Source organism: Curcuma longa, chromosome 13, assembly GCF_044706935.1.
Source record: "Curcuma longa cultivar G26 ecotype Majalengka, Jawa Barat chromosome 13, ITB_CL_G26_1.1, whole genome shotgun sequence".
Lineage (NCBI taxonomy): Eukaryota > Viridiplantae > Streptophyta > Magnoliopsida > Zingiberales > Zingiberaceae > Curcuma > Curcuma longa.
Genome location: NC_133873.1, coordinates 7,807,275 through 7,818,940, shown reverse-complemented (window position 1 = coordinate 7,818,940; position 11,666 = coordinate 7,807,275). Strand labels below are relative to the sequence as shown.

The window sequence follows — 11,666 nt, the reverse complement described above, 5'->3', positions numbered from 1 at the left end:
GTTTACTATATATTGATGAATGAAAAATTTCTAAAGGACCAAATTGATTATTTCAAATATTAATTAATTCGAAGGACTAGATATTGGGTATGATTTTAATCAAAATTATTCTATAGTAGTATAATTTTGATCAAAATTATTTTAAAATGAAATACTAAGAGATTTTTTTAGTATCAAATAAATTTGGAAAGAGAGATTTGTTTTTTTAACTATAAGAGTAATCAAAGAATCACTTTTTAGTTTTTACCAAACAAATATTTGATGATCAAATTTCTAACTTATTCTTCTTTGTAGTTCATGTCCAAATATGCCAGGTAATAATTATTTTATTAATTAAAAATAATTTAAATTATTCCAAAATTTATTTTTATAAAGTGACTAATGAATCATAAAAAAAGTATATAATTACTAAGCTCACATTACAAAATTAGAAATACACATATATAAATTATATTTCAAAATTATCTACCTAATAATAATAAAAATAATAATAATAATAATATCAATTGTAGTAATAATTATAATATTAATAATTAAAGTAATGGAAGAAAACAAGAGTCTTGTTTACCTGGAAGCCTTTCGTTTTGATGATTCGAAGCCCTTTTCCATGGCTCTTGATCTCCATCTCCTCCTCCTCCTTCTCCTTCTCCCCGATCGCAGATGGATCATTACCGAACCCTAGGGTTGAATCGCGGCGCCACAAAGGAGGAGATCAAGGAGGCTTTCCGCCGCTCCGCCCTGCAGTTCCACCCTGACCGCCACGCCCAATCCTCCGAGGACCTCCGGGAGGCCGCCTCCCTCAAGTTCAAGCAGGCCTCCGAGGCCTACGAGGTCCTGCTCGACGACCGCAGGCGCGCCGACTACGACAGCGCCTGCCGAGGCGGCGCCCGCCCCTCCTCCGATCGCTGGAGTCGTGGAGGACCTTTTTCTTCTTCTTCTTCTTCTTACTCTTCGGAGCATTACGGGGGGCGGCGCCAGTATGACTACGGCTACCGCAGACCGCCGCCGCCGCCGCCGCCGGGAGACCGCGTGGGCGCCGCCGCGATGCTGTTCCGACTCATAACGCCGCGAGGGTTTCTTGTCGGCATGGCTTTCGCCAGGTATTCTCTTCTGCTAGCTTTCGCCAGGTATTCTCTTCTGCTAACTCTTCGAATTCAATCGAATTTGGTACGATTTGCATCTGCAATTCTTCTGCTCTAGATCATTCATTGTTCACTATACAAATGTTTAGGCTTTGATGATGCTACACCAGATCTAATTAGGAGAATTGAGGAGGAAGGGAATCAATAAAAAAAAGAACACAAACAATTATAAGTCTAATTATAGAAAAAAAAGTAGATTCGCTACTTCAACTGCCCCTAGACCCGGCCCCACGGATATGGAGGCAGGTTCGTTCAGGTACACAGGTGTTAAACACATGGCTGGATCGATCTCAGGTCATCACCTTCTAAAATCAACCCCTGACCGTTATGCCAGCAACACCATACGCCCACGTCTGTGCTACGTCTTGGGTGCTACAAACCTAATTATAGAGTTTTGATATTGTATTGTCTATAAAAAGATAGCAAACATTATTTTTATTCATCTTGACAATGCCAACACAATTGACACGAACAACATAGAATAGAATAGATTACCTGTGCCAAGTAGTGTTGAATTTCGATAATTTATTGGAACGATATCTACTGTACCACTTGGCACGATACAAGTAGAATATAGATGGAGAATTAAAGAGAAAAGAAATGGATAAAAAGAAAAAGAACACAATTATTCACTTAATTTTGGACTTTATTATGTTCTATTTTGAATGATACAATTTTGATATTGTATTATTCAAACGAAATCTATAAAAGGAATAACAAACATTATTTTACACGCTCTATAGCTTGTCGAGGACTGGTGAATGCCACCATAACATGCTACTCGTCAATATGATTGACACAACAACATAGATTAGATTACCTATGCCAAGTAGTATTGGATTTCTATAATTTATCAGAACGGTATCCACTGTACCACCTGGCACGATACAAGTAGAATACATGTGGAGAATTGAAGAGAAAAGAAATAGATGGTGAATGCCACCATAACATGCTACTCATCAATATGATTGACACAACAACATAGAGTAGATTACCTATGCCAGGTAGTATTGGATTTCGATAATTTATTGGAACGATATCCACTGTACCACCTGACATGATACAAGTAGAATAAAGATGGAAAATTGAAGAAAAAAAGAAATGGATTAAAAAAAGAAGAAAAGAACACAATTATTCACTTAATTTTGAACTTTATGTTCTATCTTGAATGATACAGTTTTGATATTATATTATTCAAACAAGATCTATAAAAGGATAATAAATTTATTTTATGCGCTCTATAGCATGTCCAGAACTGGCGAATGCCACCATAACATGCTACTCATCAACATAATTGACACAACAACATAGAGTAGATACCTATACCCAGTAGTATCGGTTTCGATAATTTATCAGAACGATATCAACTGTACCACTTAGCATAGTATAAGATTTCAAACCATGCTTTAGATACGATAGAGGGTTTCCTTTGAAAGGATGATTTAACCAACTCTTACCTTGAGTTTTGGAGCTTAAACTGATTTAGGCCAAACTTAACTTGAATGCTCCTTTCTTAATACAAAAAACTAGAATGGCGTGTTAGTTCTTTGTTTACCTTCATAGCATTCTCTGGCACCATTTTCTGTCTGGAATACCATGCCGGAGGGAAGTGAAAATGGAGTCAAAGAAGAAACCAAAGGCGACGGAAAACTTAATAATAAAAAGTAAGGATATGTTTCAACATTTACAATGAATCTCTACCCTCCATTGGATGAAGAGGAGAAGAATAGGACCCTTGCTGGTATCATAGCCTCTCGAGGGGAGGTTGAAACCGTCAACGGATAGATATGTTGTTTGATTTGCATTAGAAAGGGGGCGATGAGACTTTGATTTCTTTCTACACATCTTTGAATGCTCTTGGAGTTGTCGACTACTTCCAATAATATTTATGGTGCAATGAATCTGTGTATCAAAACAACATGGAGAAGTGTCATTTGCATGTGTGCTTTTCGATTACACTAACAAGCTTCATTCTGTGCAGTGTATTGTTAGGAGGTGCTGTTGTTGTTGAGAGAAGCATGGAGACTATATGGAAAATGAACAATTCTGGGGTATGATTTCTCATCTAATATTTTTCTTCCAATTTATGAACATTGTCTACTCCTGTTCATAAATTTGAGGTTCGAATTAAAATAATAGGCATTGAAATTTTGGACAAATTTTATCAATCGTAGCCTTCACGGGATGCTTAATTTTATGGCATATTTGGTTTGACAACGACGACAATCAAACTTTTATTCTACTAAGTGGGATCGACTATATGAATCCTCCTACGCTATCAGAATTATTTACTATATCATTCTCTATAGTTAAATAAATTTTTATTTTATTTTATCATTACTAATCAGGCTTAATTTTATGGCATATTTGGTTTACTACGATCAAACTTTTATTCTACTAAGTGGGATCGACTATATGAATCCTCCTACGCTATCAGGCTCAATTATTTACTATATCATTCTCTATAGTTAAATAAATTTTTATTTTATTTTATCATTACTAATCAAGTCTTCTTTAGTCTTCATCTTTCTCGATTAATGCGTGTATTGTCATAGTCTCACATTGCTTAACTAGGACATTTATTAGTCGCCTATAACACGTTTGATTGTAAAAATGAAATAGAAAAATACCATCTTGCTGACTATGTTCATTCATTTAAATTTCTACACTTCAATAAGATTAATACTTTTACTGATAATCCAACTTACATTTTGTTTGGTCCTTTGATTCACTGGCCTTTTCTCTCCCTCCAGAAATCATTTGAAGAAGCTATGGAATCCATTGAACAGATAAAAGCACAGAAGGAGAACAACTGAAGCTTTGTTCCAAGTGGATGAAATTAAGTAAATTCTTGTATAACTCATTTTTATCCTTTTATTTATTTTTTTTTAATTTTTATTTTCTTCCTGTTAATCAAATCAATCTCAATCTTAGAATATTACATATGCATTCCCTACAGATAAAACAACTGAGCTGTGTAAGAGCACTGAGATTTATTTAGTGTTTTTGTTCCTTGAATGATTAAGAATTTGAGTTGGGAATGTTTGTATTTTGTTGTGATTCTTGATATTCAAATCCCTTCAATCAAGCATCTCAAAAATAATATAATTGAAGTTTATTAATTAACAAATGTATCAGAACATTTATATAGTGATAATTTACATGTTGTGTTAATCATATTATAAAGAGTTAAATTATATAAAAATTATTAGTATTTTTTGAAATGACTTATCTTCCTATTCGCTTTCAAATTATCTTGGTCATTATCTTGGTGTTTCCTCCTACATCATTAAGTTTGATCTTCTATATCTCTTTTCTCCATTAATGTATATATTTATGGTCTTCGAGGTATAGTTGAGTTGGTTACGACGAAGTAGAATTGCTGAAGTGGGCAAGGGTCGAATCTCGACGAAGCCGAGGCAATGTCCTCCTCCGTCGTGGTCAATTACAGCTTTCCGATTTACCTCCTCACAGATGATCATGGGACCGACCATGTGGAGCAGATGATGAATTCTACCTTTTATTGAAGTATATTTATGATGATTTCATATTATTTAATTGGGCAAACTCTTCAATAGGTATTATTATATTTAATTATTTTAAATCTATCAAGCAAGATAAAGGTGCATACATATATCCTTCTCTGAGATTTTGCATTGATGGGAATCTCATGTACCAGGCATACTGTTCTTTATTTAAATCTATCAAATGTTAGATTTGTATAAAATTGGCAGAAGGCCAAATCATTCACTAGATGTTTTTTGTCAAGCATTCACATCAGTGTGAAATTATCAAATTTAATTTAATGAAAATTAAATGGATAGTAGATTGGACACTCAAACCTAAACCTTGTGGTAGATTTAAATAATCTTTACTTTACTCTACTAATATAACTAATTGAACTGTACATTATTTTTCATTAAAAGCAGTAACTTAATAGATTTTATGCAATCTTTGACTTCATCTATGAACAATCCTTTAAAAAAAATATTAGATTTATAGCATTAGCATAAAACTGCCTCAGATATGATCTACAAAAATTGGATAAATTAAATCTCAGATTAACCTTCAGAATTCAAAGAAATTGACATGTAAAGAAAAGATCAAGAACACTCCCCTTTTCCCTCTTCTCTATGGTGTATCCTTTCTAGTAATCGCCATCTTAGTAGACAGTATCTATACATAACCAAGATAATTGATCAAAAGAAGTTTAGATACATACTAGTTTATTGTTAGCGGGGTACCATATCACCGAGTGGATAATCAAGATCAGCTCATTCGAACAGTTCGTCGGGAATAACAGAAGCTGTAATCACCTCCACAGCAAAGGCACAATCTGCACACAATAGATTAGATGAGTGAGCTTAGCCCTAATTCATTCATGATTCAAGAAAATCCAATTGTCGTAAAAGATATTAGTGCATCTCAAAAAAGGAAAGATCATGAAGAACATACTCAATACTCTTGAGCAGATCATTCCAAGATGAATTCTTTCATTCCTTTGACACCATAGATGGTATCGTAGGGTTTTTCTATGCTGTCTCTCAGAATGCTGATTTGTCCCTCTTTAAGTAGTATGTCTTCGTCAAGACTCTCAATCTTCTTCCTGAGACAGCTAATCCCGTTCTCCAAAACCGCATTTGTCTTTCTCAACTGCTTCACTTCCTCCCACAATTCATCCTTTTCAGTGGACACATTTTGTAGCATGCTTTGAACGGCATTAAGGTCATTCATGGAAGTCTGAAGCTCCTGGTGCAACCTTGTGACTGTCTCATCCTTTTTTAGCATCTGCAATTAGTATAATAGTTGTTATTGTCAAACTATAAATAAAGTTGGGTCAAGGCTTCATCAAACAGAATAAAGGAGCATCAACTGAACAAGATGGTGTTGGTGAAAGGAATCGAGGAGCGATGATCCTGAAGTCTGAGGTCATTTGTGATTTGATTTTATAATTCAGTTAAGCAATGTAATTAGAATACACATGCAGGAACAACAAACAGTATGTTGATACGACAGTAATCCTGAGATTATGTGTAGAACTGAGGTAAAAGCAGTAAACGGTATATTTAATGAACTGATGACCATGAATAGACTCTAAAAATTGAGACATTAAAGTTTGTGAGATCACTGCACTGGTAGAGTGTCTGAGGTCTTAACAAACATTAGGGTGAATTCCTACTTCCTAAAAGTATAGACTAAATCATTCTATATTTAGCCCAAGTTACTGAATTTACATAGTTACATACATACCAAGAGAGTAAAGAATGTGGCATTGTTCAATGCTCGCACATAAACTCAATAAGCCAGTAAATTGTTGAATGAGGAGTTTGTAAATAATTATGGAAAAGGAGATCTGTTCACTTGAGACACTTGAGATAAGAGTTTAGGATAAGCAAAGATACAAATTAGATTTTACTTTCTGGATCTAAATTGAAGGTTAAGATTCTTCAGTTGTGTTCATGTCGACAACGTATGCCTACATAGGCAAAATTGAGGTTATTGGTCATGTGACTGCCTATTATGTTACTAATGCATGAGAACTAGGAGCATGTATTTGCTTGGTTGAGTAGTTCATAAAGACAGAATAGAGCTTCACTTCTGTGAGAATAAGAACAGTACTATTTTCCTGCATTATAATTCAGTGTCAGAGTGTGTAGCAGTTATTCATAGCCTAAAGCATTGTACGATAGAATATCAATGCAAGCGTCGATTGCCCACAAAAGGGTACATTATATTGCTGAATGTCCAGTGATGCAATATAGTATCGAATGGTAAAACATAGATAATTATATCAGTGAGCTATCAAAGCATTTCCATTTTTTTCCCCTATAATTTTGAGGGTGAGAAGTAGTTTAACAGTATAATTTTTGACAAATACCTGAAGCTCCAAATCCTTCATCTTGTGGGAAATATAAGCAACCTCATCCTGTAGTCTCTGATTAGCATTTTGCAGGACATCACGAGCTCTTATAGAACTTGCAAAATCAGCTTGTAGTTGTTCATATTCCAGTTCTCGAGACAACAGATTCTCTTTCAATACTTTTGATAGTATGCCTTCTGCCCTCAAGTTTAACACCATTTCATCCTATGTAAGTAAAAGTACACATCAAAGTAACATGCTGAACAATAATCAAGGTGGTTGGCTGTTGCCCCTTAAGGAGAACTGAATCAAGCATTCAAGGAGAATCTTTTCAAATAAACATTCAAGGAATTGGAAAAAGTAAATAGTTATTTTTCTTTTGAGATTAATTCTTATTTCTTACTTGATAGCAAGCTAGTGAGATTTACCTCTGTGACATGACTTTTCAATTGCCTTATTTTACTTTCTTCCACAGTCTGTCTTTGTGATTCTTCAAGATTCGACTTGTCATCTAATGCCACCATTGTTGCTTGTAAGTTTCTTCTCAAGTTCTCAATACCTCTCTTTAAACTATGATATTTCAGAATGTAATCATCAACTGGAATGCTCTCAAGATTCGTGCAAGCTATTTGATCATACCTCTTGAATTTTATGAATTCTAACAGTTCACTAAAGAAACAGCTACTGTTGTCAAGTAATGAAAGCCCATGAGCCTGCAAAGATGCTACCCGAGAACGGAGTTCTTGGTCAAGTTTGAAAAATGAGTAGCCATAACAATTATCAGTAATCTGAAGACGATCTAAGAGGGAAATGTTTTCATGCCTAATAGATTCCATTTCAAGCCTATGAGATTCAATTTCTTTCCTCAGCATCTGCTCGACTCCAGTTAATCGCAATTGTTCCATTTTCAACCTAACTATTTCATCACCATTTTCTATTGTTTTCTTACATAACTCATTATCAAGTCCTTGTCTCAACCCACCAATTGTTCTCTCTTGTTCACTGCATATTCTTTGCAGCTTTACGATTGCTTTTTGCAACTCCTTATTCTCCTCATCCTTTTCCTTGTAGCATCTCCTGACATGATCAAGATCCTCTTCAGTTCCTCTTTGTTTGTCCTGCAACTCAGACAAGGACTGATGAAGGCCAGTGTTCCCTGTTCTCATGTCTTCCAAACTAGCAGTCAGTTCACTAACTTGCCTCTCTGAGTTCATTATCCTACACTGAGTGTCTATTTCATTGGTCTTGACTAAAGAAATTTCTCTTTGAAGTGACACATTCTACTCAGCAAGTTCTGTAACTCGATCCCTTAGCCTCTGCTCTTCGGACTGAAATTTTGCAAACTTCAGTGACCAGTCATTGTCCCTTTGGTCTAATTCTTTCTCTAGACTTGACTGTATAACAATCTTCTCTTTCTCAAGCCGCCTTGTCCTAGTGCCCAATTCTGTTTTCCACTGTTTAAATCTTTCTTCTGCAGAATGTCTCTCAGAAAGCCTAGATTTGATTTGTGATGAAAGCTCAAGTGTCAGGCTCTTTCTCTCTTCATTGTTATTATGAATTATTTGAAGCATAGTTGTTAAATCTGAGTTCTTGGCCCGGTAAATCAGCATTTCAGGAGTTTCATCTGAAAAAAGCATAAACTTCTCTTCCAACCTTTTCACTTTCATTTGTAATTCCTCATCTGTGGTGTCTTCCTGTAGGTTGTTACTAATCATGTCAATAAACTTAGCATCTGTGCAATAGTCCTTTACATCCTCATCGGAAGTGGTTTCAGGAACATGCAATTCAGAAAAACAGTTTGAAGACAAGGATGGTTGTGACATCTCATCGCGCACCTCCTCTATTGTAGTAGTTGTTCTAGAGTCATAATCTTGTGGTTTAAGAAATTTTGCAGATAATCCATGGCACAATTTCTCAGCATTTCTCGTCTGCCTAGAGGGGGCAGGTAGCTTAAAATCTTCATTTGTCCAATCTCGAGTAGAATGATGATGCACAGGATTTGTCTCCCAGAACGAGTAGCTCCTCATGTTCTCTTTATCATACGAGAGTAAAGATGATCTCAGACGTCGAAATCTCGGCGGCTTTCCTAGACTTGGGAGCACATTTTTGTCCACCAAACAGTCATCAAATTCAGTACCAGAAGAGTAGCTTGTGTCATAATGACTGGATCTGCCCAGTTGATACTCTCCTTCTGTGAAGCCATCGAATTCATTTTTGCTTGGAGTCCTCCTACAGCGATCTGCTCTGCTTCTTGATGGAATGGGTGAACTGCACGGAGAAATTTCTGCTAGAGATTGTTCTCTTGAACCTGAAGAATCGAACTCTGCATCATGGATGGAAGCTAAATTGCCTCTATTTTCTCTTGAAAATCTTTCTGATGTTGAAAATTGGCTGCTGTCAGGAATCAAGCACATGATATTAGAAAGATGCAAAACAGGCATAATTGCTGAACAATATCAAAGCTGTGGAATTTGATTAATTTTTGGAGAATCAATTGCAATCAATGAAAGCCAACCAACACAAGTAAAAATATCGAATGGCAGTCTCCACCACTGCAAATCTAGAATGCAAAAGTCCCCAAGGAAATGGTACAATGGTAAAACACTTCTTTTGAAGGGCAATAAGAGGATCAAATTTCAAATCTCAAATGGGACGAAGTTTGAATCTCAAATGGAAGTCGTCGACTTCGGAGTGTATATATCCTTGAAGTCGACATAGAATGCAAAAGTAAACTTCTCCACTGCTACACAAAATTGCTATCAAAACATGACTCACATGAACGATAACATACAATGACATTATGATCAAGTATAGACTGAGAATATAACAACCAAGGGGTGTATTAAAACAGGACATTGTGGCAGAAATATGCAAACTAGCATCCACTTTGATAATGGAAAAACAAAACAAAAACAAAAATCATTGCGAACAAAGAATTTTTATTTATTCATATAGGGAAAATTAACCAAATATAGAATTTGAGAATGGCATTAACTTATTTAATTTTTTCTTAGCTTAAGCAAATCCTTTTATATTAGCTGATTTTTTTTAGATATGAATCTGACAATGCTATCCTACATTTGAATGTAAAAATAGGCAAAAGTTAAAAGGGCATTAGTAGTAGGTCATCAGTCACCAACTTAAAGAACATAGAAATAATAGGATAACTGAAAGCACCATAATAAAATCAGTTGCATTAATTGGATGCTTACTGATTAGGATACTTGCAAATGTGGTTTGCAGTAGTGTTCCCAGAGTTGGTCGGTGAATCGCAGGTGTCACTCAAAAATATCAAGTCTCCATCTTTACCATGCCTTGTCATGACTGAGGAGAATGAAAGACTCCTTTGGAGAAATGGCGTTGATGAACCCTCATCCAGACACCGGTTGCATGGCTTTAGAATTTCCTTGGGAGATTGGGAGCCATCATGAGCATCACCGGAAGCTGGAGCTTTGACATCCTTCCTGTTGCTCGGTGCAGGAGCAGCAACATTGGTACTTCCACTACTAGATGTAGATGATCTTAATGGAAAGAACCTTCTCATCTTCTAGTAGTATTCTGACAGCTTGTAGGTATCAGCTTCAGAATACCTGCTCCTGGTCAATGATAAATGTAAGCTCCAAGTCTAGAATTCAAACCCACAATCAACAAGTTGAGATTTAAACAAAAAAAAAATTAGCACTGGAATTTTCCGTGGTTCCAAAAGCCAAAGTAGCAGGCTTTGGAAGAGCTTAATTTAATCTAAACCTTGGCAAAAAAGAAAAGAGGCAATTTACTAAAGAAAAAGACAAGGTAATTCCAATCCGCAACCAATAAAAACCATAACGCACTAAAACCTAATCTTCTCCACAGTGAATGATTTTTGTCAAAACCCTAGATCTGAAATGCCAAATCGAGAAGGATGAACTCCAGATTGTGCCTAGCACTGGAATTTTCCGTGGTTCCAAAAGCCAAAGTAGCAGGCTTTGGAAGAGCTTAATTTAATCTAAACCTTGCCAAAAAGGAAAAGAGGGAATTTACTAAAGAAAAAGACAAGGGTCAGTCAAAACGTAAACAGTAGAAGGTAACTCCAATCCTCAACCAATAAAAACCATAACGTACTAAAACCTAATCTTCTCCACAGTCAATGATTTTTGTCAAAACCCTAGATCTGAAACGCCAAATCGCGAGAAGGATGAACTCCAGATTGTGCGCGCATTCTAAACTCATAGAAAATCCACCGATCCCGCATCTCTCAAAAAACCATGCAGAAACTGAAACTTAGGAACCGAAAATCGAATCGAATGGAGTGAAGACGAAGAAGAGCGAGAGGTCGAAGTGATTACCTCAGGGATCGCAATCGCCGGCGACGGATGGATCGAATCGCGCACGCAAACACCTTCAAATCGCAAATCGCCCCGACGACGGATTACAGGAGGAGAGATCGATGAAGCAATCGATGGACATCGATTTTTAAAAAAAAATATTGAGGAATTTATTTAGGAACAAGGGATAAAGTTACCGTTACCTTAAAGTCGATTCCTAAATTGCAAAATTTGAAATGAGGCAACCAATAAGAACTTGAGTTTGAGCGCCAAGTCTTATTTGGCAGTGGTGTTCATGGACCGATACGATCCGGTTCGAATCGAGTCAAGCCGATCCAGTCGAAAGCTCAATGACTTCCA

General features: G+C 36.2%; 1 protein-coding gene and 1 pseudogene across 2 annotated transcripts; one reads left to right on the top strand and one right to left on the bottom strand.

Moving 5' to 3' along the window:
* The first annotated feature begins 574 nt into the window (after positions 1–574).
* Positions 575–7,519, top strand: LOC141844401 (chaperone protein dnaJ 72-like). 2 transcript variants are annotated; one of them, XM_074732458.1, is made up of 4 exons: positions 575–1,100; positions 3,124–3,193; positions 3,896–3,985; positions 7,478–7,519. In XM_074732458.1, the coding sequence occupies exons 1-3, from the start codon at positions 661–663 to the stop codon at positions 3,956–3,958; spliced, it is 573 nt and encodes a 190-aa protein (XP_074588559.1). In that variant the 5' UTR covers positions 575–660; the 3' UTR covers positions 3,959–3,985; positions 7,478–7,519. The 2 variants fall into 2 exon arrangements, with proteins under 2 accessions (XP_074588559.1, XP_074588558.1); XM_074732457.1 differs by lacking the exon at positions 7,478–7,519 and having other exon boundaries at positions 3,896–4,173.
* Positions 5,616–10,546, bottom strand: LOC141844400 (uncharacterized; annotated as a pseudogene).
* Between the last annotated feature and the right edge of the window lie 1,120 nt (positions 10,547–11,666).

Bases quoted from the DNA above. Each gene is read 5' to 3' on its own strand.
- LOC141844401 (XM_074732458.1), top strand. From the start codon at position 661: ATGGATCATTACCGAACCCTAGGGTTGAATCGCGGCGCCACAAAGGAG. The intron at 1,101-3,123 runs GTATTCTCTTCT...CATTCTGTGCAG, and splicing joins GTCGGCATGGCTTTCGCCAG to TGTATTGTTAGGAGGTGCTG. The intron at 3,194-3,895 runs GTATGATTTCTC...CTCTCCCTCCAG, and splicing joins GGAAAATGAACAATTCTGGG to AAATCATTTGAAGAAGCTAT.